The sequence below is a fragment of the Hippopotamus amphibius genome, chromosome 11, assembly GCF_030028045.1.
Source record: "Hippopotamus amphibius kiboko isolate mHipAmp2 chromosome 11, mHipAmp2.hap2, whole genome shotgun sequence".
Classification (NCBI taxonomy): domain Eukaryota; kingdom Metazoa; phylum Chordata; class Mammalia; order Artiodactyla; family Hippopotamidae; genus Hippopotamus; species Hippopotamus amphibius.
In genome coordinates this window covers 97,304,445-97,329,129 of record NC_080196.1, presented here as the reverse complement: position 1 = coordinate 97,329,129, position 24,685 = coordinate 97,304,445, and the positions used below count along the sequence as shown (strand labels likewise).

Here is a 24,685-nt window from a genome sequence, read left to right as displayed (position 1 = left end):
CTTTTTTAATCGTAGTATTTTGCTGATGCTTCTCTACTACCCCTTTCCCCACTGGCACAGTCTCCTCCCTCCCCGCTGTTCGATTTTTGTGGAAGCCCACGTGGTATTCTGCAATTGCTACAGCACTCAATTACCATCTATTGAAACAAAAACAACCAATGACAAATCCTGTTTATTCCGGACCCTTAACACTGACTCTTATTCTGAATTACTTTTATATTGTGAACCAGTACGCAGATTGGGACCATGCCTTCTAATCCTGTGTATCGCCGCCCCCCACCCCGCCATGTGCCGAGGACAGCCCTTGGACATAGTGTTGGCTCAACAGTTATGCACTAGATGAGGTCACCTGGCAAATTCAGCAGGAAAAAGAAAATCACTTAAGCCAGTTATTCGACTGAATTGACCAGGCAATGAAGTCAAAGTAATTGATCTGGTGGTCCCAACAGACAAAGTCTAAATCTGCATGTAGTAATCTTGAAAGTCAAAAGTGTACTGGCTGTGTGATATATTTTAATGTGGGATTCTAACTGAACAAGGAAGGATCATACTCTCAGAGGCCTGAAATTAAAGGGGGTGTCTGCCCTATTCTGGAATCTGTATGTAGACACAGAACTCACTCTCTCCACTTGATCCTGCTTATCTGGCTGTTATGCAGATCATTTGTTACAGAGGTTTATAGGATGGGTCTTGGTTTCGGTCTTTATTCTGAAAAATATGATACTTCACACCCTCTGTTTTACTCAGCATTTCAGTATACACATCCAATATGAAATACCAGAGATGACAGATATTATAAATAAAAACCATGAGTAGAAAAACAGTCTACTCAGGCCAAGCTCATTCCTTACCTGACTGCTCATTAATCCTGTTCTAACCCTTACTCCATGGCGGTAAAAGCTTTCTAAAACTTACATGTAAGACCACCTCGGTTAAATGTCACTGTCTACAACTGTCAGACGTCCCCATCTGTCAAATTAAGGAATACTGTAAGGGAATGTTCGGGGGTGGGGGTTGGGGGAACACTTAAACTTTCACAGAATAACCTGCAAAATCATAGTCAACACGACTTTGGACTGACTGCTTGTGTCTCCCTAAAATCTATAGGTTGAAGCCCTCAGCCTCAATGTGATGGTGTATGGAGACAGGCCTCTAGGAGACAATTAGAGTTAGATGAGGCCATGAAGGTGGGGCCCTTGTGATGGGATTAGTGCCCTTATGAGAGACACCAGAGAGCATGCTCTGTCTCTCTCTTCCAATTTTGGTTACAAAGAAGTCATGTTAGGACAGAGCAAGATGGCAGCGCCTATAAGCCAAGAGAAGAGATCTCAGAATGAGGTCTTACCAGCACCTTGATCTTGAACTTCCCAGCCTCCAGGACTACGAAAAATAATTATCTGTTTTTTAAGTAACCCAGTCTATGGTGCTTTGTTATGGCAGCCCAAGTGAACTAAGACAAATAGTAACAGGGAATTGAAAACACCCCCCATCTAAAACAAAGACTAAAATTATTTTGAAAATACATAATTACATATCATCTGGGAATTCCATTCTACCCCTCCCTGGTAAAATAGATGTGTTAACAATTGTCTTTAATGTAATAAGGAATCAGCAATTCCTCTTTGTTATTTGGGACCTAAATCTGATAAGTCACAGGTGGTATTAATTTCCTAAACTCAAAGGGGGCAATTCCTCCAACAAGTGCGTATCTTTTAGACCTACTTCCTATATGTTGTATACACTTACAATGAATAAAATCTATGCCAACATGATTTAGTTAAATGGTTTCCTGATTATAAACTTTCTATTAAAAATAAATGTCATGTGAATAGGAAAAATAATTTAAATATTGAAGCCTAAAGCACCTTATTGTTTGTATGATGTGATCTTTACTCCCTGGCTCTTAAATCTAAAAAATATGATTGAGATTTTAGTTAAAATGTCAAATCTTTTTCTCCAATATTTTATATTGTTCAAAAAGAATCTTTCTAACGTATAGGGCTTATCTATGTTATCAAAGCATGTGTGGTTTCCAGTGACTATATGTTTCTCAAAGTTTGGCAACTGTGAATATTCCAGAAAAGCAATGGGCTTTGTGTAGCTCATCCACACCCCTCAGTCGTGGTGGTGTGAGGTGCACCTTCAGCAGCTGGGCCAGCCTTGCTCTGCTGTTCTCTTTCAGAGCAAAGGTCTGCAACATGAGCTAGGAAAATGGAATCAGAATCACAGACCACAACACATACAAAAGCACAAGGATCCTTCTGCACTTTTATATATTTTTTTAAAAGATAGGATTTTCTACTGTTTCTAACATTTTATCCATATGTCCATAATCACGCTGATCTAAAAAAATCATGGATTTATTAAAAAAAGATAACACTACATACATTTCTATTATTTTCACAATCAGCTGGGGATGACTCAACCTATGATTTCAATGAAGTGCAGCTTCCATTTTCAATTAAACAGTCCATCATGAATGAACAGCCTATAACCATTAACTTAAAAATTCCTCATGGAAGATTCTACCTATGGATCTCTCGTTACATACGGGGTGACATAACCATGTGGTATGCATGCAGCAAAATGGGAACTGGGAGACCTAAGTGCTAGTCTTAGCTCTTACAGGACTCATGTAACCTCAGACAAGTTGTTTAATCTCTACAACTTATTTTTACTTAATAGCATATTAAGGGCACTGGATTGCATGCTGTTGAAGATTTTTCTCTCTAAAATTCTAGGACTTTATTAAATGTTTATTGCAAATAACAATGAAAATCATATAACAGGTGTTTGAATGCATAAGAATAAACATGTTGTACAAAGCTCAAGCAGTCAAGGAGTTTACTGCCATTTAAATGGGCTTTTAGTTTCCAGAAGGCACAAAATTCTTGATGAAAATGATTTCATTAAGTAGATTTTTAAAACCTGAAAATTCTGAGTTGACCACTTTCAAGTCCTTTTTATAGGTTGTTTTAAATTTCATATCCTGTTGGTTGTTAATTCTCTGGGTATAAGGTTGCAAATGCAAGATGGCACAGTGGTAGGAGCATGGCTTTTGGTGTCAGCGAGACCTGGGTTTGAACCTCACCCTTTCCACTGACCACAGTGCTACTGTGGACGAGAGAAAGCACCTCTTTCAGATTCACTTTATAATGTTTTAAAATTATTTTTACAATCTTTTAATAAAGAAAAAGGTAAAACCAATCCTCTCTTTGACCCCAATTCTATCCCCCAGGATAATGAGTAAGGCAATTATGTTCACGTTTTTGATAGGAGCATCCCAGGGTTTAAGTTCTGCAAGAAATTAATGAATAAAATTAGCTAAAAACAATGTTACATTCATGTCCTTATGTGTGGAGCTGCTGCTCAGCCTCTCCGGGGTGTGCCCAGGCTTTCCCCATCTGCCCTCTCGATGTCGTCATTATCCAACCCCCCACCCCCCGCATCTTCTCACAATCATTCAAATGAAAGATTCAAACGACACTCTTCCTTGGGTGCTGGCTGGGTACTCCCCCCACCCCCAGATTCACCTGCCGCGCTCTGAATCTCTGAATGTCCTAACCTTTCACTCTCCTTCTTTCCTGTAAGATCTTATCATTCCTATAAGACTGCAAGTGCACTGAAGGATCTGTGTTTCACGCAACTTTGTCACTACATACAGTACCTAACACTGTCCCTTGCACATATTAGCTATTCAATAGATGCTTGTTTAATTAGTAAACACAGTTTAAAATTGGGCAAAATGTTGAAAACACTGGAAAACATCTGGTTTTATTTTGATTCCAAAGATGTAAAATTCTAAGTCATATTTCCAAAATAAAAACATCATTAATTCTGGGAAAATGCTCTATTAGTCTTGAGCCATATACAGCTTTTCAGGAGGCCTCTCAGGAGTCATCTCTGAAAGAAGATGTTGACATAGGGAAGAGAGGGAAAGAGAGAAACTCTGCTATCTTCAGAACTAGCTAGCAGCCTGACCAAGCGGCCCTGCCCTGAACCCCATCCTTCATAAACTCAAGAAGTGGAATAAAGAGGGAAACACTGCTTATGTCTTTTCCCTATTAAAAGCACAAGCCTAACAATAAAAGCTTCTTTATAGAGCAAGCTTAAGATCATAGTCAGGAGCAAGGTGGCCAAGCACTGTTGTCGGGCACACAGTAAATCAGGCAGAGGAGGGACGGCCCCACAGGTACCATGAGGGTAAGATGCGCAGTCACCCCTGCTGCTCTATTTCACCCCATCTCAGTCCTTCTACAGCCTGTACCAAGTGTGTCATGGATGTAACAGGCCATTTTCAATCTAAATCTTGTTATAGATTAATAAGCAAACATTTTCTTGCTTATTATGCAATTTATCATGATGAAAATTACATTGGACTCCTCAAGGCTACCTGCTGATACATTCATTTATTCAGAGCTGTGTGTAGAGAGTTATACTCATCTTCATGACAGAAAAGGATGTAACAGCAAGATTTAAATTACCTACTGAAAGCTACAGTATTGGTGTCTGTGGATATACTCCATGTAGACAGAACACAACACATCTTTATGTTTGCTGATATAAGCTTCATGTGAACTTATTTAAACACAAAATAAAACAACATATTAAATGGTTAGACTAAAATAGAAACCCATTACTTCTCCCAGGCAGCAAAACAAGACCGCATGCTATTGAACTTGTGTTTAGATCAGATTTGAAAATAGGCTATAAAATTAGGTCAAAGCAAAATTCTGGACAATCAAAAATATTAAAGGCTTCTCAAGGTAACCAGGAGAGCTGAGGTAACAGAAGCCACACTGTTGACTCCTTGGAGCGTGTCCATGGCAGCTGCAGCCAAGGGGAGGGTAGAAAGTTGAAAATACGTTCTGGGCTTTGCACAAACGCCAGCTGCCTCTTACGACTGCTGCCAACTCATGGGCTTACATTCCCTCCTAATCCTTTAAGTCAATCAAGAATCTTCAGGCCTCCCATATCCATCCAGAAACTACCCTGGTTGTCACTGTGTGGAAGTGTTCATTCTAGAAATGTGCATCTCTTTGTGTGTCGAGCCCTAGGACAATGACAATGGCATCACCATCCATTCCCCCCCCCCCCCCATACAGGTAACATCCATTCAATCTCGTAATATGTGCTAAGTGCTCTTCTAAGCGCTTGGCAAATATAAACTTGCTTAACATCAGCCTTATGAAGTAGGTGTTTAATTAGCCCCAACGTGTAGATGGGACTGAGGTGAGAGGTGAACTAATTTGCTGAAGGGCCTATAGCTAGGCAGACACAGAGGTGAAGTTTAGGAAGCGTGGCAGTATGAAGCAGGTGATGCGGGAGGACAGCTGCTTAGGTTTGAAACCAACACCATTCCTCTACCAAGCAACCTTGGGACTTGGGGCTGGGGATGCCCAGTCTGTGGACAAAGCCACAGCACTCCAGTCTAGCCTTCAGTTGCTTCTCTGGTCTCCACTTCTGCTCACAGAGTAGCCAGCAGACAAACGACAGGCCCAAAGCACACTAGAGTATAAGGCAACTGTGTGATATGAGAGAGGCGGCCATGAAGAAAAGGGCAGAGAACTCTATCTAGCTTTTTAAAAGGTTAACAATGATAAGAATGAAATGCTATTCACTGAAAAAATCAAAGAGGTGATAACACCCCCAGGCAGACCTCGAAGATACTGTAGGCTCAGTTTCAGAGCGCTGCAATAAAGCGAGTATCACAATAAAGTGAGTCACATGAATTTTTTAGCTTCCTAGTAAATGTATAAAAAGTGTGTTTACACTATACTGTAGTCTATTAAGTATGCAATATCATTAAGAATTTTTTTAAATGTACATATCTTAATTAAAAAACACTTTACTGCTAAAAAAATAATTACAAAAATAACATCAAAGATCACATTACAGACAACCATAACAAAAATAATAATAATAAAAAAGTTTGAAATATTGCTAGAATTACCAAAATGAGACACATCATAAGTGAGCAAATACTGTTGGAAAAATGGCACCAATAGACTTGCTCGATGCAGTGGTGACACAAACCTTTAATTTGTAACAAAACACAGTATCTGTGAAATGCAATAAAGCGAAGTATAATACAATGAGGTTTGCCTGTACATTTATAGAGGCATCGTGGGACAGTTCAAGAATTCCTACCACTACTAATCCACCCTCACTAGGATGACTACAGTAAAAAAGCAACAGCAACAAAACCAGAAGTGTTGGCGAGGATGCAAAGAAAACGAACTCTCATACATTGCTGTTAAGAATATAAAACAGTGCAGCTGCTGTGTAAAACAGTTTGGTGGTTCCTCAATAGGTTAAACACAGAATTAGCTTGCGGCCCGGCAATTCCACTTGTAGGTATCTACCTAAAAGAAATGAAAGTCGGTGTTCAAACAATTCCTTCTACGTGAATTTTCATAGCAGCTCTATTCACAATAGCAGAAAAGTGGAAACAACACAGATGCCCATCGACAGATAAAAGATAAATAAAATGTGGTATATCCATAGAACGGAATATTGTTCAACTATAAAAAGAAATGAAGTACTGAAAAATGCTGCAATATGGATGAACCTTGGAATAATTATGCTAAGTGAAAGAAGTCAGACACAAAAGGCCACATACTGTATAATTCCATATACATGAAATATCCAGAACAAGCAAATTCACAGACAGAAAGCAGATTAATGACTGCCAGGGGCCTCTGGGAGGAGAGACTGGGAAGGGCCCGCTCAGTGGGTATGGGGTTTCCATTTGTGGTGACTGCTACTGGGAAGTAGGCAGTGGTGACGGCTGCATAACTGTGAATGCAGCAAATGTCACTGAACTGTATCCTTTAAGAGGGATACAGAGGTAAATTCATGTTATATGTGTATTATCGCATCAAAACAAAACAAAAAAGACTCACTCCAGGAATCAGGAGGCTGGTTCTCAAGTCAATACTAACCTCTATCACCAGCCCCAGTTCATTTTAGGAACTGCCTCGGCTCCTCTTCCTGTTCCACTACTCTCATCCCTGCTTCCCTGGACCACTGCAACCTCCTTACAGCTGATCCTCTACCCTGTGCAGATGAAATCTCAATAAAGTTGGTTTAAAAAACTAACATGAGTGCAAAGGAGTAATTCCTCCAAACTATTTGGCCATGTATTGTATCAGAAAAACATTTCTGAGCAACTATATATATCATTTTCCCTATATATGATATGTTTATACTATCATTAACTGATATCTCAAGGCACAATAAACATACATTTAAAAATATGTCATAGATAAATCATTCACTGGCTCAAAGCTAAATCCCAATTGTGTTAAAATTACAGAAATATATCTCCCTTTCACTGTCTATTTCCAGAATTTCATATATTGACATTTGTCTATGAAATGTCTATTAAGACATTTTTTGTCCATGAAAAACACCCAATTTATAAAGAGTAATCAATGACCTCTACTGAAACCAAAGCACAGCACAGCAAAGCAAAGCAAAGCAAACCAACAAAAGCCAAATGAACTGAAATGGAGCACGTACTTGGCAAGTTGTTTCTCGGCATCAGCACAAAGTTCGAGAAGCCCCATCAGGACGGCAGACACATCCATATAAGGCTCCCAAACGGTGAAACCACGGCCGATCAGATCAATGGCTGTTCTTCGGATCGTACTGTGTGGGGGAAGTTTGGGGCTTGGTGGCTGCAGCAGAAGAAACGTCAGTGCCTTACCTAAGATTACAAAATAAAAGGCAGGGCAAGAAAGTAATTTTACTTTTGTGATGTTTTCTTTGAAGCATATTTTCAAAATATAAACCACTTTGGATTTACTCTTTTTAACCGAAAAGGGGTTGTGAATAATAAGACTATAAAAGATCTCAAGTTTACAGACTGTTTAGCCATACACTTTAAAGAAATGTTAGGCTACGATATTTTCTATCATATTCTAAAGTATTGTAATTACATAATAACTATATGTAAATAAGTATATATAATTTCAAAACATAATAGTGATTCTAAACTTCCAAACAATGTTTCTTTCTGCTCAGCATTCTGCAAAATGAAGATGGTTTCAAATAACGTAACATGGTATTTCTTCATCTTTCTTCTGCACCTAACAGAGTTCATATGTCAAATACTTCTCATCAATAACACCTCTCATCACAGGCAATGATTATCAACAGGGATGAGGGATGGCGAAGGTAGAATATATAGTTTTCAGAAGTCTCTTCCCCCACCCCAAGCATATATGTTCCTCCACATTCTGGTGTACCGAGAGCAGAAAATGATGTCAAGTACGTGGTAAATTCTTCACATAAGTTTGCCACACAACCATTAAAAATAGCTCAATATTACTGCTAAATCTGATGAAATGGTCTAGATTTTAATTAATATGTATTCCTTTATGTTGAAGATCAAGCTAACTGTATACATAAATCTAACGGTCATTAAGCTGCAAAAGCTCATCTACCTCCAAAGGCATTCTGACATTAAAACAAACAAACAAAAAAACCACCAGGGATTGTGAAGAACAAACTGCAACTCAGAAGAGGTTTTTTCGTTTGTTTGTTTGTTTGTTTTTTGAGGGGAAGAAACAAAACAGTTTATAAATCATATTACTGTACAGCATACTGGTTAAGGGAACAGAGGCTTCAGATTCAAGGCAGAGTATCAATCGATCTTCTAACTTACTAGGGGGCAGGCTTAGGAAGTTACTCAGTGAGCCTCAGTTTCCTTATCTGTAAAATGGGGATAATGACAGCCATTGCTTATGAAGGGCCAGAGTGTTAAAGGAATGAAAACATACGAAATGCACTGCCCAGTGTCCACATCGGCGCGTGTTCAGTGAAGGGCAGGCAGGGCTCATTCTGAATAACATGTAGAACTTGTCTGTTTTCAAAATTAAGAACGTGGCACATAAACTTTAATTTAATGCACTCAACAAATAAAAGCATTAACTCACTTTTATGTTATAGCCAATTGCTAAACGAGAATGGATTGAAGTAGGGGCAAAGAGAAGGATGTTGTAAAGCTAAGTCTGAATGCACTCTGAACACAGTGGTTCTGAATTTCTTCTCAGTCATAGCACTCTTAATGATTCTAACAGAATGTTTTTAAAAGATAAAAAATTGAAATAGAAAGAATCTGTTGGAAGCCATTAGTCCTTTCCTCAGGAAACTATATACACATATAAATCCACCAAATTCTGCAGAAAAATTTCAAGGAGGCCATGAACCTTGTGTTAACAAGTCCTGCAGTAAGCTAAAAAGGTACACAGATATGTAAAGCATCCTTGAGAAAAACATCTAGAAATTCATACTTCATTCATATGTGTATTTGAAAATTTTACTCTTGTACTTAGCCATCTAAATATAATATGTAAAGCTCCAAGTTTTGTGGATCATAAAAATACTAACCCCTTGAAAAAAAGTGATCCACTGTTCTCCATTTTCTGCTAGCACCTATGTGCCTCTTATCACATGTTATCTATAAATAGAAGCATTTTGGTGCATCTCCCTTATTCTCAGCAAGTTTGTTAGCTCCTTGAGGGTAGGAAGTATATTTTATATAACTTTGCATCTCCCCAACCACCAAGCACACTGCTTTGCAAACATTATGGATCTGAAACGGAAAAAAGACCTGCCTTTACTGCATGTACATTTCTAATACCCGCCCCGGCTTGTCTGAATGATATTTCAAAATGTCAAGAATATCTACCACTTTCCTGTTATTCTTGACTTCTAGGAATTCTTAAGAACTGCACAGAAACCCCACTGCTGTTCTCTGCAGACATTCTGAAACCCTAGCAGCAAGGGCTTCCAATCTAAGAGACAGGGCTCCCTGGAGGTGTATCCTTGCTAAGTAATATTGCAAAGGGGAAGTAAGTTTCCCAAGCACAATGTTTTATAGCTTTTCAATCACCATTTTCCTTAACTGCACTCTACCATTTCTATAGTCATTACAGGTAAGGGCATTCTGGCAACCCTAGGGACCTCGCTGGTTTCTCATGGCCTCTGTGGTGGGAACCCTAGAGGCCTTCCTTACTGCTCTGATAATTTTGTCTTGAAAGCAAAAATAAACCATAAGTGGCCAATTTATTGATATTTTCCAGACAAAGTGGGAAGGGCAGCAGTGGGGAGGTGGTCACTTGCCCTCCAACCAAACGACAGAAAAGGGAAAATCAGGAAGGCGTCTCCAAAAGCCCCCCACCCTGCCACGGCCCCCCAGCAGGCCTGCTGCTCTCCTGCAGTGTGATCCAACCCCCCCCACCCCCGCCCCGCCGCCCCGCACTCCGTGAGGATGCCCAGCTCAGCAGGAAATACAGATTCCCTAGAGCAACGCCACCCCTTCCTTCCCTAAATCACTTTCTAATTCACTCAGTGATTTCATAAGTAAAATTCTCTTACAGCATCTCTCCTTCCTTAGTTCAAATTACAGTCTCTGGGTAACAAAGCAAAGATCCCAACAGCTCTGGCAGGGCAGTTTTTACTGTTTTGGGGGAGGCCATGAGTGGAACATCAAGAGTAGCAGAGAGAAAAATGGCCTATTTAACACACAAATTTTAAATCTACTAGTAAATGTATGGTTTTTTTTTCGATGATCTGTTTTGGAATTATAAAGACACAGATGTTAAAATTCCACATCTGTCTCTGGAAACTTATTCCCAACAAAACATGTAAATAATAGAAGATGAGGATTTTTAAGTTAAGTCTTCTGGTTTCCAGCCTTGCTGATTAATAATATGCTTGTGACTTGAATGTTACCAGCAACAATGACATTGATGTTCTGAAGAGATTATCTAGGAAGCCCCGTAAGGATTCAAACTTCTTAATCATATACTCTTTCTGCTGATACTAAAGAACCAGCCTTAAAAAAATGGTTATATGATAATAAAAAGGGATAGATAAACTTACTTCCTTCTCAACTTATATTGTATTCTGTAATTTAGGATTTATCTAACTTCTGACCTCATATAATATAGGTGCTCTTCAATATGGACCAAGGTGATAAAAAAGCTCAAATTAAGACAATGATAGTACTTTCTGTATTGACAGAAAAAAGTCTCATCACAGAATTTTAAGAATTTTAACCTTATCTCTCAGAGCTTTTCTTAAAACTTTGGTACCCAATAAAGGCTGTATTTTTAATCTGTACAAGATGGAATCTAATTTTATACAAAAGCACATATTTACTTATTTTATGAAAATACCCCACTGTTCCACAGTCGGGGAGTGTTGCCTCACTGAGTAAGCAAGGTGGAGAAGATGTTACCATCTGCCATCATGACTGAGTCCCTCATAAAAGGCTCTCCTGGTGGCGGTATTAAGAAGTTCGACAGATTGGCCTGATAGTCACTCAAGAATTTCCACAATTTGGTCCCAACCTTTCCATCCAAAGATTCGTTTAAGAACTAATTACAGAGTATTGTTATATTAACTGCTGGGGAAAGAGAAGAGAACAAGACTCAGTTCTCTCCCACAAGAAAATTCATTCTAGTTCAGGATATAGGCGAGCAAACAGGTAATTTGAATATATTATGAAGAATGTTATAACATTTATAAGCAGGGTATCAAGACAGAACTTAAAAGGGGTGCTTAACCTGATCTTAGGGATATGAGAAGGCTTCCAGGGAAAGGTGACCGCTATACCAAAACCTAAAGACTAAGTAGGACTTATTCACTCACAGGAGAGCAGAATGGAAAGAAAACATTCTAGGCAGAGAGAACAGCATGTCTAAAGATGAGGAGATGAGAAAGAACATGGCCAGACCAAGGCATTACACGTAATTCAATATGGCTGGAAAGTTTGTCGGGGGAAAAGGAAGGTGTTGGGCAATGAGCAAGAAGGAAAAGAAGACAAAGTGGATAAAATATAACAGTGAGACATAAGGCAGGACAGGTTATTACAGCCCGATCACAAAGGGCCTTATGTGCCATGCTAAGAGTTTGTTTATTCTGGTGACAATGGGGAACTACTGGAAAGTTTTAAGCAAACAAGAGGTTTGATTAGATTTTCATTTTAGAAGGAAAGATAAATATTTAGACTGTCTGTGATTAAAAAGGGATAAGACCTACTGCCTTTTTAATTCTGATCTACCTATCCCCAGCTGAATGGGTTAAGTAGAATCACAGAATTTTCAAAGCAAAAGGACTTTAGAAAACGATGATCTATTCCTATGTTTTGGATGAGATAACTGAGAATGATGGAAGGCAGGTGGTTAGCTGCAGGCCTCTGTGGCCCAGGCCATGGGTAATGTGACCAGAACACAGCTCTGAACACAACCTACATCTTTACCACCATGTTTTATTCATGACACTCTACCAAAACAAAAGATTAACTAACTTATATGTTCTATCTTTTCTCGCACAAGGAGAAGGTTGCCATTATTGGTTTGACAGATGAACACGGCCATACCAAGATCCTTGTCATTGTCTTGGCTTTATCTTAATTGCATCGTGTCCACAAATGGTTAATTGCACATCCAGCACTGCATCCACCTTCCCAGCAGGAAGAGGTGGACGGCTGAAGCACATAAAGACATGTGCCAGTTAAGTCAAGCCTCCTTTTAAAGTCTGGTTACATTTCATTGGCCAAAATTATATAATAATTCCCCTAGTTTCAAGGAAGGGTGAGAAATGTATTCTGTGCACTGGCCACAATGCAACTTCAACAGTTCTGAGGTTTTGTTCATGTGTAAAAGGAGAATGCTATGCGGTTGGTAGCTGGTAATTTCTGTCTGGTCTTCCCTGCTTCCTTTAGAAAGAAATTCTTCTTTTTAAAAGAGTAATTGTTATCCATACATTTAACAAACAGTGATATAGCATCTTTGGCATTTATCCTATTGTCCAGAGCTAATTTTGTTTATTTCTTTTTATTTCATTTTATTACCTTCTCACATCCACTAAATGAGTAAGGTCCCTGGGCCATATGAAATTGTCTGAGGCTTAGCACAGTGCTTTATATAGTTCAAGAAGTACTTACTATATAATTGTTGCTTTGGCAAATACTGAAAATTACTTTACACTGAATGTGCCCAGCACAGTCAATAAAATTATGCACAGGTCAGAAATTTCCAAGATTCTGCTATAAACCTGTGCTGGTCTGTGGCAAAGTTTCCATGGCTCTATGGCGAAATGGTAAAATACAGACGACATAGTAAAGCTACAGCTTCTTCATAAACCTAAATATATTCAATTTAAAGGAGTGCTTATTCTAAGGTCATGTTCTTACTACTTTTTGGTGAATAAAAGGGTTTTTTTTTTAATAAAATGAGAAAGATAGTGGTATTTTTTTTTAACGTTTGAACTCAGCAAAATAAAACACAGCACTGCTAAATACTCCCAAATTTTATTTTTGGAAATTTTACTGGTCCATGATATTGGAAAGTCTGGAAACAACTGCTGTTTGTAATAAGTTTACTGTCCTGAGGAACTGCAAGGGTACTTCCCCACTATAAAAATCACAACTGATAAGTCCTATTACTGGTCACTGGTTCTTTACTGAGAATGCCAAGATGCTCCTCACTCAACTGGTTACAGGATAGAATTCAGCATTATTCAAGTCAATCTGCGACCATATTCAAAGCCTTGTTATTAGATGATTAGCCTTTCTTACCTGTCAGATGGGTAAGTAGTACAGACACTGTGGCAGCTTTATAGTGAGAATTTAGCATGCAGCACCCCCACCCACGCACCCATCCCCATCACACTGTATGTCTGGCCAAATGCGCAAATGAACTACCAAAATGCAGACAGGCTCAGAGCACCGGAAACAAATCAAATCAAAACAAAGCCCCTTAAAAAGCAGAAAGCACTAAAATCCAGAATTGGATAAATCACAATTAACTTAGACCCTGTAGCTGCTGAGAAAGTAATTCTGTTGTCATGCAGTCAAGAGTAATAACAATAGCTCATATTTTAGTGCTGTTTTATCGCAAGCTTTTTATCGCAAGCTTTTTTTTTTTAAAGTGTCCCAACTTTAACCTTACCATTTTTTAAAAGTTCTACAAAGGTGCAAAGCTGCAAGAAAATATGTACACTTTACTGTAACAGCAAAACGCTAAAAATGAGAAAAGGATTGACACAGAGATAGCAAAATAAAGCCTATGTATGCTGTAGTTACAGTATTATACAATGGCTAACTTGTTGCTTTGGCAAGGCGATTATTGTCCTGTCATGAACTAAGGAAAGATGCCAATTTAAAAAAATTTTACCCTATCTGGCTGGTTATGGTGACCAGCTCTTTTAAAAGATTAACACACAAGCCATAACACACACACACACACACACACACACACACACACACACACGTGCACACACACACGCGCGCAACCTGATGCTATTACTTAGGAAATAATGAATTTGTTTTCTGGATCATTTTTGTATCCTTATCACAAAATGTAGACTCACTTTATTACTGTACATTTAATAAATGCCTATTATATGAAAACACTTTGTTAACTATAAAGAACTATAGTTATATATTTCTATAAGCATCAGGTATCATTTTCAGCATCATTTGATAATAAATGATACTTTTATATTACTATTCCACTTTTTTCCCCTTTTGCATTTCTAACACTAGGGCAGAGACTGAACCTGACAGTACCTTGAGTTCTCAACAGCACAATGAGCAATGTGAGCACACTGTTCAAAGCACAATGAAAAAAATACCTTATTTTATTCACCTAAAACAGGCATACACACACAGAGTTAACTGTCAGTTAAACACACGAACAAACCACTTTTAACACTAACTCAAACCTTTATTTTCATACAACCACAGATCCTACTAACGTGACATGTTCATGACACAAACATGAATCGTGTAGCTTTTTTTGTTTTGTTTTCTGCTTTGTTTTTTGTTTTGTTTTTTACCCAGTTTCTATTTGTGCTGAAATGGCACTAAATAAGAAAGGATAATATAAAAAATTGTAAAATCAATGACTTTCTTTTTCCAGTTTTCCATCAGTAATTTTTATTTCCCTTTTTTTGGCCTAAGTTTTCCCTCACTTGCCTTCCATGAAGCATGAAGGCCTCAAAGGAATCCTGTGAGAGGCAGCTTCTAGAACCAGCTGTTATAAGCCCTCTAGCAACCAGTACAACCTAAGGAAGAAGGCACTGGATAACTGAAGAGGCTGAGGGCAGGAAATGGGGAAGGACAGTGCAGAGAAGGGGGAAAGGGACCCCAATTACAGCGTGCCTGCCTGCTGGGGGCAAGGGAACTTGGATGTTACGGCAGGCGACACTTACAGAAAACCAGGGGCTGTGGGGAGGGGCTTTAAGAATTAGAAGTGAAAACAGAAGCCAGAGTCAAACTGTGTTTACCAAAAGAGAATGAAATTTTCTTACTGGAATTATTACAAAACCAAAGCATTTCAGAGAATTTTCCAAGAGCCCTTAGAGATCATTGATAAATTATTACTGTTGCCCTGCTGGTAGGCAATATATGTCACCATTTTCTTGGGCTTTGGTCCCTCTTAGCCTAGTCAACAGGCCTTGTTAAGATAACCTGGTTCATCATACTTGAAAGTCATGAATAAAGACATGGCCACTAACCATCCTTGGCTCTGAAGAGCAGAGAAGGAAAAAAAAAGGTCATATTAAAAAAAAATACTAATTAATAGTTCAATTACAAGGAACTTCCTGTGGGAGAACATATTATATGCACTTTAAACCAAATGAATTTATGATGATTTATGCCATTACAATGAGTACAAAATGAATTAATAATGATTGGCCACTTATTTCAAAATGTAACCAACTGAATGAAGCCTTTTCCCACTTGCTAATGTCCATCAAAGAACAAGGATGGCAGAGTGCCATCTAGAATTCTATTCCTTTGCTTTATATGGGTACTTGATTTGATTCAAAATAATTCCAATGCAGTGTGCATAATTCTTGGGTATGGAATAATTCATAAACACTTCTATAATGAGATGCTTTTTGTATTAATAGTTATGAAAAACCACTTTTAAACTTTTTACATCCTGTACTGCATAAAAACTAAGTCATCATTTCGTTTCAAAAAACCACAAAATAACTTTGTTAAATTAGGACGTTAATTTGGCAAAGATATTTTAAAACTCATTAATATCAGCTTAGTCCAAACAGTCCTAATTCAAAGAAATTTGCTGTTTCTTGTCCTATAATCAGAAGAGTATAAAATCCAGTGCTGCTTGATTGAAAGTACATTTTTTTCTGTTCGACTGAGTTTCAAATTAACTAGGTTGTGTCGTACAGTGAGTTTAACCTCTTTTTGCTTTTGGTATTTCATGTATTTTGGATGGCAGACTAAAATAAGACTCTTACCTTCGCATAAACAAAAAGATAAATTACTTATTTCATATGGCCCTTTTCCACCTTAAAGAAGGTAAAAAGTGCTAACAATCTGGGGGCGAACAATACAGATGTAAAATAGTAGAAGCAGATGTTTGTGATGTCAAAGAAAAAACATGCCATTAATCTGTGGGATCTTTACCTGAATGATCTAAATACTTCTATGTCCTCTTCCCAAAAGTCATATGGTTGTTAAATGGCATGAATGGCTGTGGGGATGAGGGGTAGGGAGGTTATGAAGCAAGAGAACACCAGGTTCAAGTTCTTGCTCTAGCACCTAATAGCTGGGTGATCCTTTCAGTCATTCAGTGTTTCCTTAGTGCCTGCTGTGGACCAGGCACTGTTCTAAGTGCAGGTCAACCAAGTCTGTGCCCTCATGAAGCTTATATTCCACTTGAGACAAAACAACCAAATGAACAAATAGGTATGTGGAGTAGTATTAAGTCCTGTGAAGAAAAATAAAGCAGAGTAAGAGCCTAGTGAGTGATAGAGAGGGAAGGACTCTGCAAAAGATGACAAACAATTACACAAATTTAAGTATTTTCATTTTCTGGGGCAGTGATTTCTCATCTGATAACAATCTGGTGTCCACAGAATGCTCTATAGATACAGAACGATGGAGGAAACAGGAGTTTGGTTGATGTGACACGTATTTCTCACCACGTTCTATGCATAGCTTCTAACAGCCTTCTGTAGGCCTGATCACCTCCAGGAAACAACCAATCAGAGTGAGTTTCTGGCCTTCTAAGCAGAGACTAGCCTTTTTCCAGAGAAGAAACTCCCCTAACATTGCAGCTCTGCTCACATCTGAGCTTAACCCTTTCTGGTCATCTGTGCACCATTAAACATCGTGTGAGAGGGCTTTGACAAAATGTATGACAGGGTTCTGAAGGTGCCGTTGTGCCTCTCCAAGGTAATCGACCTACTTACTATTTGATCAAAGACTTGTTCTCAGTTATTTTACCCATCTGCACTATTCTAGGGCTTCTAGAATTTCATTATTATTTTAAAGTACATAAAATCAGAACAGTAACATTCTCTAAGAAATACTATTAATGCTGATCAAAAGTATGGCAAAAAAACTGAAATGTTTCATGATAACTTCATGACTGCCTCCTCTTTTTAAATGATTCACACAGGCTAATTAAGTAACTTAGTGATTTTTACAAGATAAATCTCAAAGCAATTTTATAGGTAGTCTAGTGAAGATTAAAATCATATGAAAAATTACTTGCTCTCTTTTCTAATAACCACAGTAAAACATTCAACTGGAACAAGAAGCTGCTGAACATTAACTCTTTATAGATATGCAGTCAAAGAGTAGAGACAGTCGCCCTTAGTAGACACTAAATATTAAGTAAGCCGTGACATGGAGACTAGAATAACCACAGGAGAAATAAAGTCAGAATTGTTCTATACGCAGGCAAATGAATACCAACATTCTCAATACAAGCACTCGAAATGTGTCCTTTCTACACATTTATTTTATTGAAGTTGAGTGAGGGAGGAAAAAAAAAAAAAAAGAGGAGCGAACAAAAGTCACTCTGCTGCCCGTTTCTCAGTCTGGACATCTTTGTTTAAGCTTTGACTTGGCTTAAATGAACGAATTAATATTGACAAAAACATCAACTAAGCTAATGAGTTGTTAGTTAAGGCAATAAACATGTCACATTAGAGTCAGCGCAGCAAAGAGGTAATTAGCCCTGGAAAAGCCCTGCTGATTGGAGCTGTTGAGATCCTCTGCTCTTAACCTTTGAGTCCATTATCTAACCCAGGAGTCGTGGCTGTGTTAATGGGAACTCGCCAGTAAACAGCAGCCTTGCTGCAGCAGCTAAGCCTGCGTTCGGAATCCTGGGATGCAAGGGGTGCTGGTGGGTTTACAAGAGAGCCATCAACAAAGCTCCACGAAAATCTGAAACAGAGCTCTTTCGGGAATAGATGTTGATGTCAAACAAAGAGGACAAATATATTTCCAAAGCAACTTGGGGGTGGGGTGGGGCAGGGATACATATTTTTTGATATAAAGGATACATGGAAATATATTAAGTAACGTACAATCTAATAAAGAAGTCATTCCAATCACAAAATCCCCTCTTCTACAAATGAGGATGCTCTGATCCTTTTAAGATAAAGCATAATATACTATAATACAATGAATTCCTAAACTATCTGACCTACAGAAGCAACCATGATCACATCTAAAAATCACAGATAATAATTTATATTCATTTAAACAAAAAAAGAAACGTACACATGCTATTACACTCCTGAAATATATGTTTACATGAGTAATTACAGATTCTCCTTCAAAGCAGCTTGCTCTATAAGATCTTTTTTTTTTTTTAAACTTCTCACTAATTTTACTGATCTGGCTTTAGGATAATCAAAACTATACATTTTCAAAGTCTATGTTGAAAAACAAAATCAGATGCTTATAGAAAAATCACAAACAGCAGGAGTTACAATACATATGACTAAAATTCCCATTCTCTGGATTAGTGGATCATTCCTGAAATAAAGCAAAAGACTATACTGACAAGTACAATTTGAATTTGCACAATCTTCATATTAACTTCAAAAAAATGATCAAACAGCCTAAGTTTTGACGTTGCTTCTAATATTACAAATGCACATAGGTATACTAATTGAGCTTATGCATATGGGTTAACTGATACTGCATTATCAGGAAATATGTCTTGTTCCTTGGGAAATTTGTTTTCCTTTTGAGCTTTAGCGCAAACACACATATCGTGCGTTCGTTTTGTGAGTTTTAATGATTTTATGCTATTCCCTTTTACAAAGGAAGAAAACGTTCCATCCTAATTTTGTTATTACATAAGTTTGATAAAAGAAATGGGTGGGTATGCAGTTCCTTGCTGCTACTGCCGTGTGGTATGTGCAGTGTGTGTGCATCTGGGTGTTAGAGGAGCAGACATGGGACGTTTACTATACAGCAAATCAATATGTGCTATCTTTTTTCAGGCTGAGTAATTTCAAAAGGGACAGGAAGCAATTAGCTGCCTCATACCTTATTGGCTACTGTATGGTTTTAATATTTTAAAAATTTTTCCTCAAATGTAGTTTCTTTTTAATAAATTTGCAAAACAGCCATATATGGCTTAATTTTCATTAGTTAATTCTTTTTTATAATCAAATATAGATTGAAAAGCACTATAAACCAGCCTTCATCTTCAATAAAAGATGAAAGAAGTAATGCTGTAAACCGCAATAAGAAATACATTTTTCTGCTATTCTGTCACTGGCGGCCGAGTATTACCTGAAAAAATATACTACAGTCTTTATTTCTGATATTATGCACAGCACATATAAAAATGTCCAAATACTTCTAAATTGTCTGGGAGCAATAAAGGAAAGTAAGATTGTCAAAACATTTTTAAAACTTTACATCCATATATGGATTTAATTTGATATAATTACATGATAATTTTATATCCATATTGTTCATAGAACAATAGTGCTCAATCTTTCTATCCCAACCTACTTGTAAATTGGACATATTACCAAACAATGTCTTACCACGGCAGGAAAAGGGAATCAAAATGGAGGGGGAGCAGAGTACCCTGAGTGTAATCTGAAAAAGTCCTCCTGGTGATGCCGATCTGGTCCCTCACTCCACACCTGCCCCGTTTCCCTGCAGTTAGAAGGCAAAAGCTATCCTCCTCTCTCCAGTGACTGGAGATTCATAGGCAGTAGCAGACAGCCATGAAGTAAGATCTGGATTCTAATCCCCAAACTACAATTTGATAACAGCTCGATCTTAGGTGACTTAAGCTGGGTGTCAGTTTCCTCATCTAATGAGATAACATGAGATGGCAGAGGACCTATTTCTGGAGCTGACAGAAGTACTGAATACTACAACACATGCCAGGCCTGACACAGAGGAGGCACCTGATATATTCTCCCTCCATCTCCGTGTGTATAATTACACAGAAATTGTTCCTTAATTATTTTCTTCAATCACAGATATTTATTTGTATATTATACTAAGACTTCAAAAATAGACTTTTTTAAAAGAGGAAAACTACTTGGACTCCAGTCCTTTTAAAAATATACTTTAAAAAGCATTCTACCACACAGTAAGAAAAAATAGTAAAATAACTGAGTGAAGGAAAGGGAAAGGAAGAAGGGGAAATTCTATTTGCTGACTGCCTGGCAGGTGGCAGGTATTGTGCTGGGGGCTTTATGGGTGGTATTTCATTCTGAAAAGAACCCAGGGAGGAATATAATACTTCATGTTGAAGATAAGGAAAACTGCCTCTCACAAACCTTAAATAACTTATTCTAGATGATACTGTTAGTAATACGGATTCCCTGACTTGAAATCCTCTGTTCTGTTCACTATCTTATGCATAATACTTATTTAAAAGGAATAGGCTATGTCATATTCCAGATGTAAGATGACATCTGCAAAGGGATTTTATGTTTAATATTGCAAATGAAATACGTCCTGTTGTTTTTCTCTTGGTAATCCCAGCAACTGTAAATTGGGTTCATGACAGTTGAGTAAGCACAGAATCATTTTAACATGTATGAAAAGTGAAGCTGAACCAGCACGCATCTCAAGGAGGCCAGGACTATTTATCTGAATGATCTACATATATTAACACTTAAAAGGAAGGCAGGGAAAGGCAAACAAATATTATAACACTGGTTTTCCAACCTTCCTCTGTTAACTCTGGCCTAGTTACACTGAGCTAGCAATGCTATTTTTCTTCCTCTCAAAATCTGTAGAGGGTGAATTAAATGTGAAAGCAAGATCAATTCTGTTCTAAGACAGTAAATGAGCTTAAAAACAGATCTGTTTCAGGTTATGGAGAGAATCTAATTATGCCATCTTAAATGTATGTTTATAGAACTATATTACAGAGGAAGAAAAAAGGGAAGATACCCCACCCACCTCCAGTGACAAGCAAATTTCATGGCTACTAAAAGCATAAGGAAAAAAATTTGGTCCCATATACCAAACCATCCACATATGTAGCAAAATTTATAGAGCAAAATATCTTCATGTATCGTATTTTTATAAAAGTCAAGATCTAGGATGGTCTAACCTTCTTGCGATGACAGATCAGAAAACAGAGGCTCGGAACGGTTACGTGGCTTATTCTAAATTAGAGAGCAAGGCTATGGCAGGTCCAGAAGTCAATGGTCTAGTCCCCAAAATCAGCATTCTCTCTACGGTAACACACAGCTTCCATAATAAATGGAAGTCCAACATTATCATCATCATAACTGTTCTGACCACACCCGTATCCCAGCTCTTGGCACTCTGTCTGGCACCGAGAAGCATTAAAAATATTTTTGGAATGAATGAATGGACTTGATTCACACTCCACTGTCTGTATCGTAACTATCTTTTGAGGTCTCGGGTAAGTTTCACTGTATTTACCAAGGCTCTGCTGGCCACTCCAACTACTTTGTCCCTGAATTTCTAGAGCACATCTTGTTCATACCCTTCACAGAAATACAGACTTAGAAAGCTCAGAATCAGAAAAAACGTTAGAGATGATCTGGCCTGGTGGTTTCTAATCCTGGTTGATATCTAGAAGCACCTGATGAGCTTAATGAAAACACAAATTCATGGCCCTACTGCAGACCTATGGATTCAGAACAGAGTCCAGAGGCAAGGAGTTCACTACTCTGTGGGACAGCCAGTTCCATTGTTACACATTTTTTTTTTTACATAAAATTTCTAACTTAGACAAAAGTGGAAAGAAAAAGTATAATAAATCTTGTTGTAACCATCACCCAGCTTCAACAGTTTTGAACTCCTGGCCAACCTGCTTTCATTCATCACTCTCCTCAAGACCTTGAATTACTTTGTAGCAAACCTCATCTATAAACATTTCAGTATGTATGTCTAAAAGACTGAGGCTTTTAAAAAACATAATCACAATGCTATTATCACACCTAAACAAAATTATCAGTAATTCCTTAATATCAACAAACAGCCAGATGGTCTTCACATTGTATTGTTTCTCTTTCTGTCCCCCTCTTTCTAACTCTCCCTCTTTTTCCTCTCCCTCCTTTTCTTTTTCTTTCCTTCATTTATTTATGTTTGTCTCTTCCAATCATAATCCAAACATTTCTCTTAAATCTCTTAATTTACAGGTTGTTTCCTTCTCTTTTCCTGGAAGAAATCTGTTCTTTGGTACCCAGAGTTTTCTAAAATCTGGAGCAGATTTTATCCCTATGATGATATTTAAAGTGTTCTGACTTCTGTATTTCTTGTAAATCGGATAAAAAGATTCAGGTCTGAATATTTTTATTTTTCTATTTTATTTTATTTTTTACTATCTCTTAGATATTGTTATGTATTTCCATCAAGTATTTACTGTCTGTCTCTTTTTTGGTGATATTAGAAGTTATTGCCCAGATCCATTAATTCATTAGGGCAGCAAAACAGTGATATTCTATTATGCCTTCTCCATTTCTTGGCTAAAATATTGTTATAAAGAAAAATTTTCTCTCATCAACCATTTGATTATGCTGAGGTACATCTGTATTAAAAAAAGAGGATAACTGTTTATTTCCCTTTCTTCACCAGTTTTCAAAATAACAAGTTAATTCTCTAGCATCATTCAACAGTGACACTGAGGTTTGTAGGATTTCCCCCCAGCACCATTTTGAACTCTTGGATCAAAATAAATTGATGTGTTTCTGTTTCAATTTGCTGCTGTTACTTTTATTGCCTTTTAACCTTACTTATAGTATCTTATATAAATATAAGTACATAAATTGCTTCTGGACTTTGAGTCATTATATACTGACATGTTTCCACATCAGATGAGTTTTCTTTCAGCACTTCTGTGACTGCATAATATAAAGTCTCAAGTAATTATTATTACCACTAAATATAAAGTAGATTGTATGTGTTGAACTGTAGGTTTGTAAGGGACTAACGTTTGTATCTCTAAATCCATTAGAAAAAAAGGAGTTAGGAATGAAACAGAAATCCTTAACAATACCTTCTAAAAATGATCTATAATCAAAAACGGAATTAATACAATGTAGAAGTTTCTCAATTGTTTTAGATAAGATACCTCTTCGATTTTAGGCCTAATTTTAACTTTCTGTCTTCTTTTCATTGAAGTTCTGCCTTTACATACTCTCTAAGCCATACTTATCCTTCAATATCTGTGAGGCTCTCTACATGCTTTCTTATTCTACTTGTAAATAGCTTCACGTCAATTTTCTGCATTCTGAATCTTTGCCCTAATATCTATTTCAACCTGCCCCATCCCTCCCAACCTTCCCAGTGTTCTATAAAACAACTTAAAAATTGTAAACCTTTTTTAGTTCATCTAGAGATGACCATAACATGAAGATTCTGGCATTTTGAGAGAAGAAGCTAAAGAAAAGGATATTTGAAAGTGAAGTTTCCTCAGTAAGATAACACATTCAAACATGAACTTTCACAGTCATGTAATAATCATAGTTGAGAACAAAAGACTCTGCATACTAGATTATTCCTTTCTGGCAGGAATGAACTTCATTATTTATCTTGGTTTCCACATGTGGGAGGCAGGAATAACCGCCAATCTCTACTTTCCACGTGGCGTATTTCGTAAAAACATGACAATGCCCCATGTTGAAGCATCTGAGTATCTTGGAATCAAAAGGCCGTGAAAAAAAATCACTGCCCAAAAAGTGAGGCTAATGTTGTTACCAAGTTTGTAACCAATTAAGCGCAAAACACTTTTAATTAATAGTTTCATTAATAGCTGAGGTTTTGAAAAAGACCACTGCGTTAAATACTAGTCTTTGCATTTTCACATTCAAGATAAAAAAGTTCTATAAATGTATCAACACATTAACTTATAAACACTGTATTAGCTGCACTTTAAATGGAAGGTTGTGAATCATTACTAAGGAGTTCTCTGGATGGCTCACTGTAATTTAAATACACTGTAACTATGGTAAAGTTGAATCAGACTAGGTCCCAATCAGACTGTTTAAATAAGTTACTATCTGGATAACTGGAAAATGTGACTGCTTCTCACCAGTAAGATGGCACTGGGGTCTACTCCCCATCCACAGCAATTTTGTTGAGGTTGACTGAACATCCCCAAATCCAATTTTCATTAATAATGCAAACACAAACATGTCAATTGGCCGCTATTCTACTAATGGATACTCACTATCCGGCTCAACTTTCTAAAGAGCAAATACATCTTACCACGAGAATGAAGATTATTAAAAATAATATTAAACTAATTACCATTTCATTCATAGAAGTGAAAAACCTCAGTGGCTCTCATTTTTACAAAATATCAGGATATAAAAGTAGACCAAGAGAAAATGCACAATCTCAAAGGCGGATGGATGAGGTACTTTCTAATATCTT

The 24,685-nt window shown here is 37.5% G+C and overlaps 1 protein-coding gene across 2 annotated transcripts in view; it reads right to left on the bottom strand.

Annotated features, from left to right (window-relative positions):
* Nucleotides 1–24,685, bottom strand: part of WDR7 (WD repeat domain 7) — a 328,201-nt gene that overhangs the window by 89,545 nt on the left and 213,971 nt on the right. For both annotated transcript variants that reach the window (XM_057699834.1, XM_057699836.1), the window contains exon 21: nt 7,525–7,711. In XM_057699834.1, the coding sequence (XP_057555817.1) occupies nt 7,525–7,711 (187 nt within the window). The remainder of the gene's footprint in view (nt 1–7,524; nt 7,712–24,685) is intronic.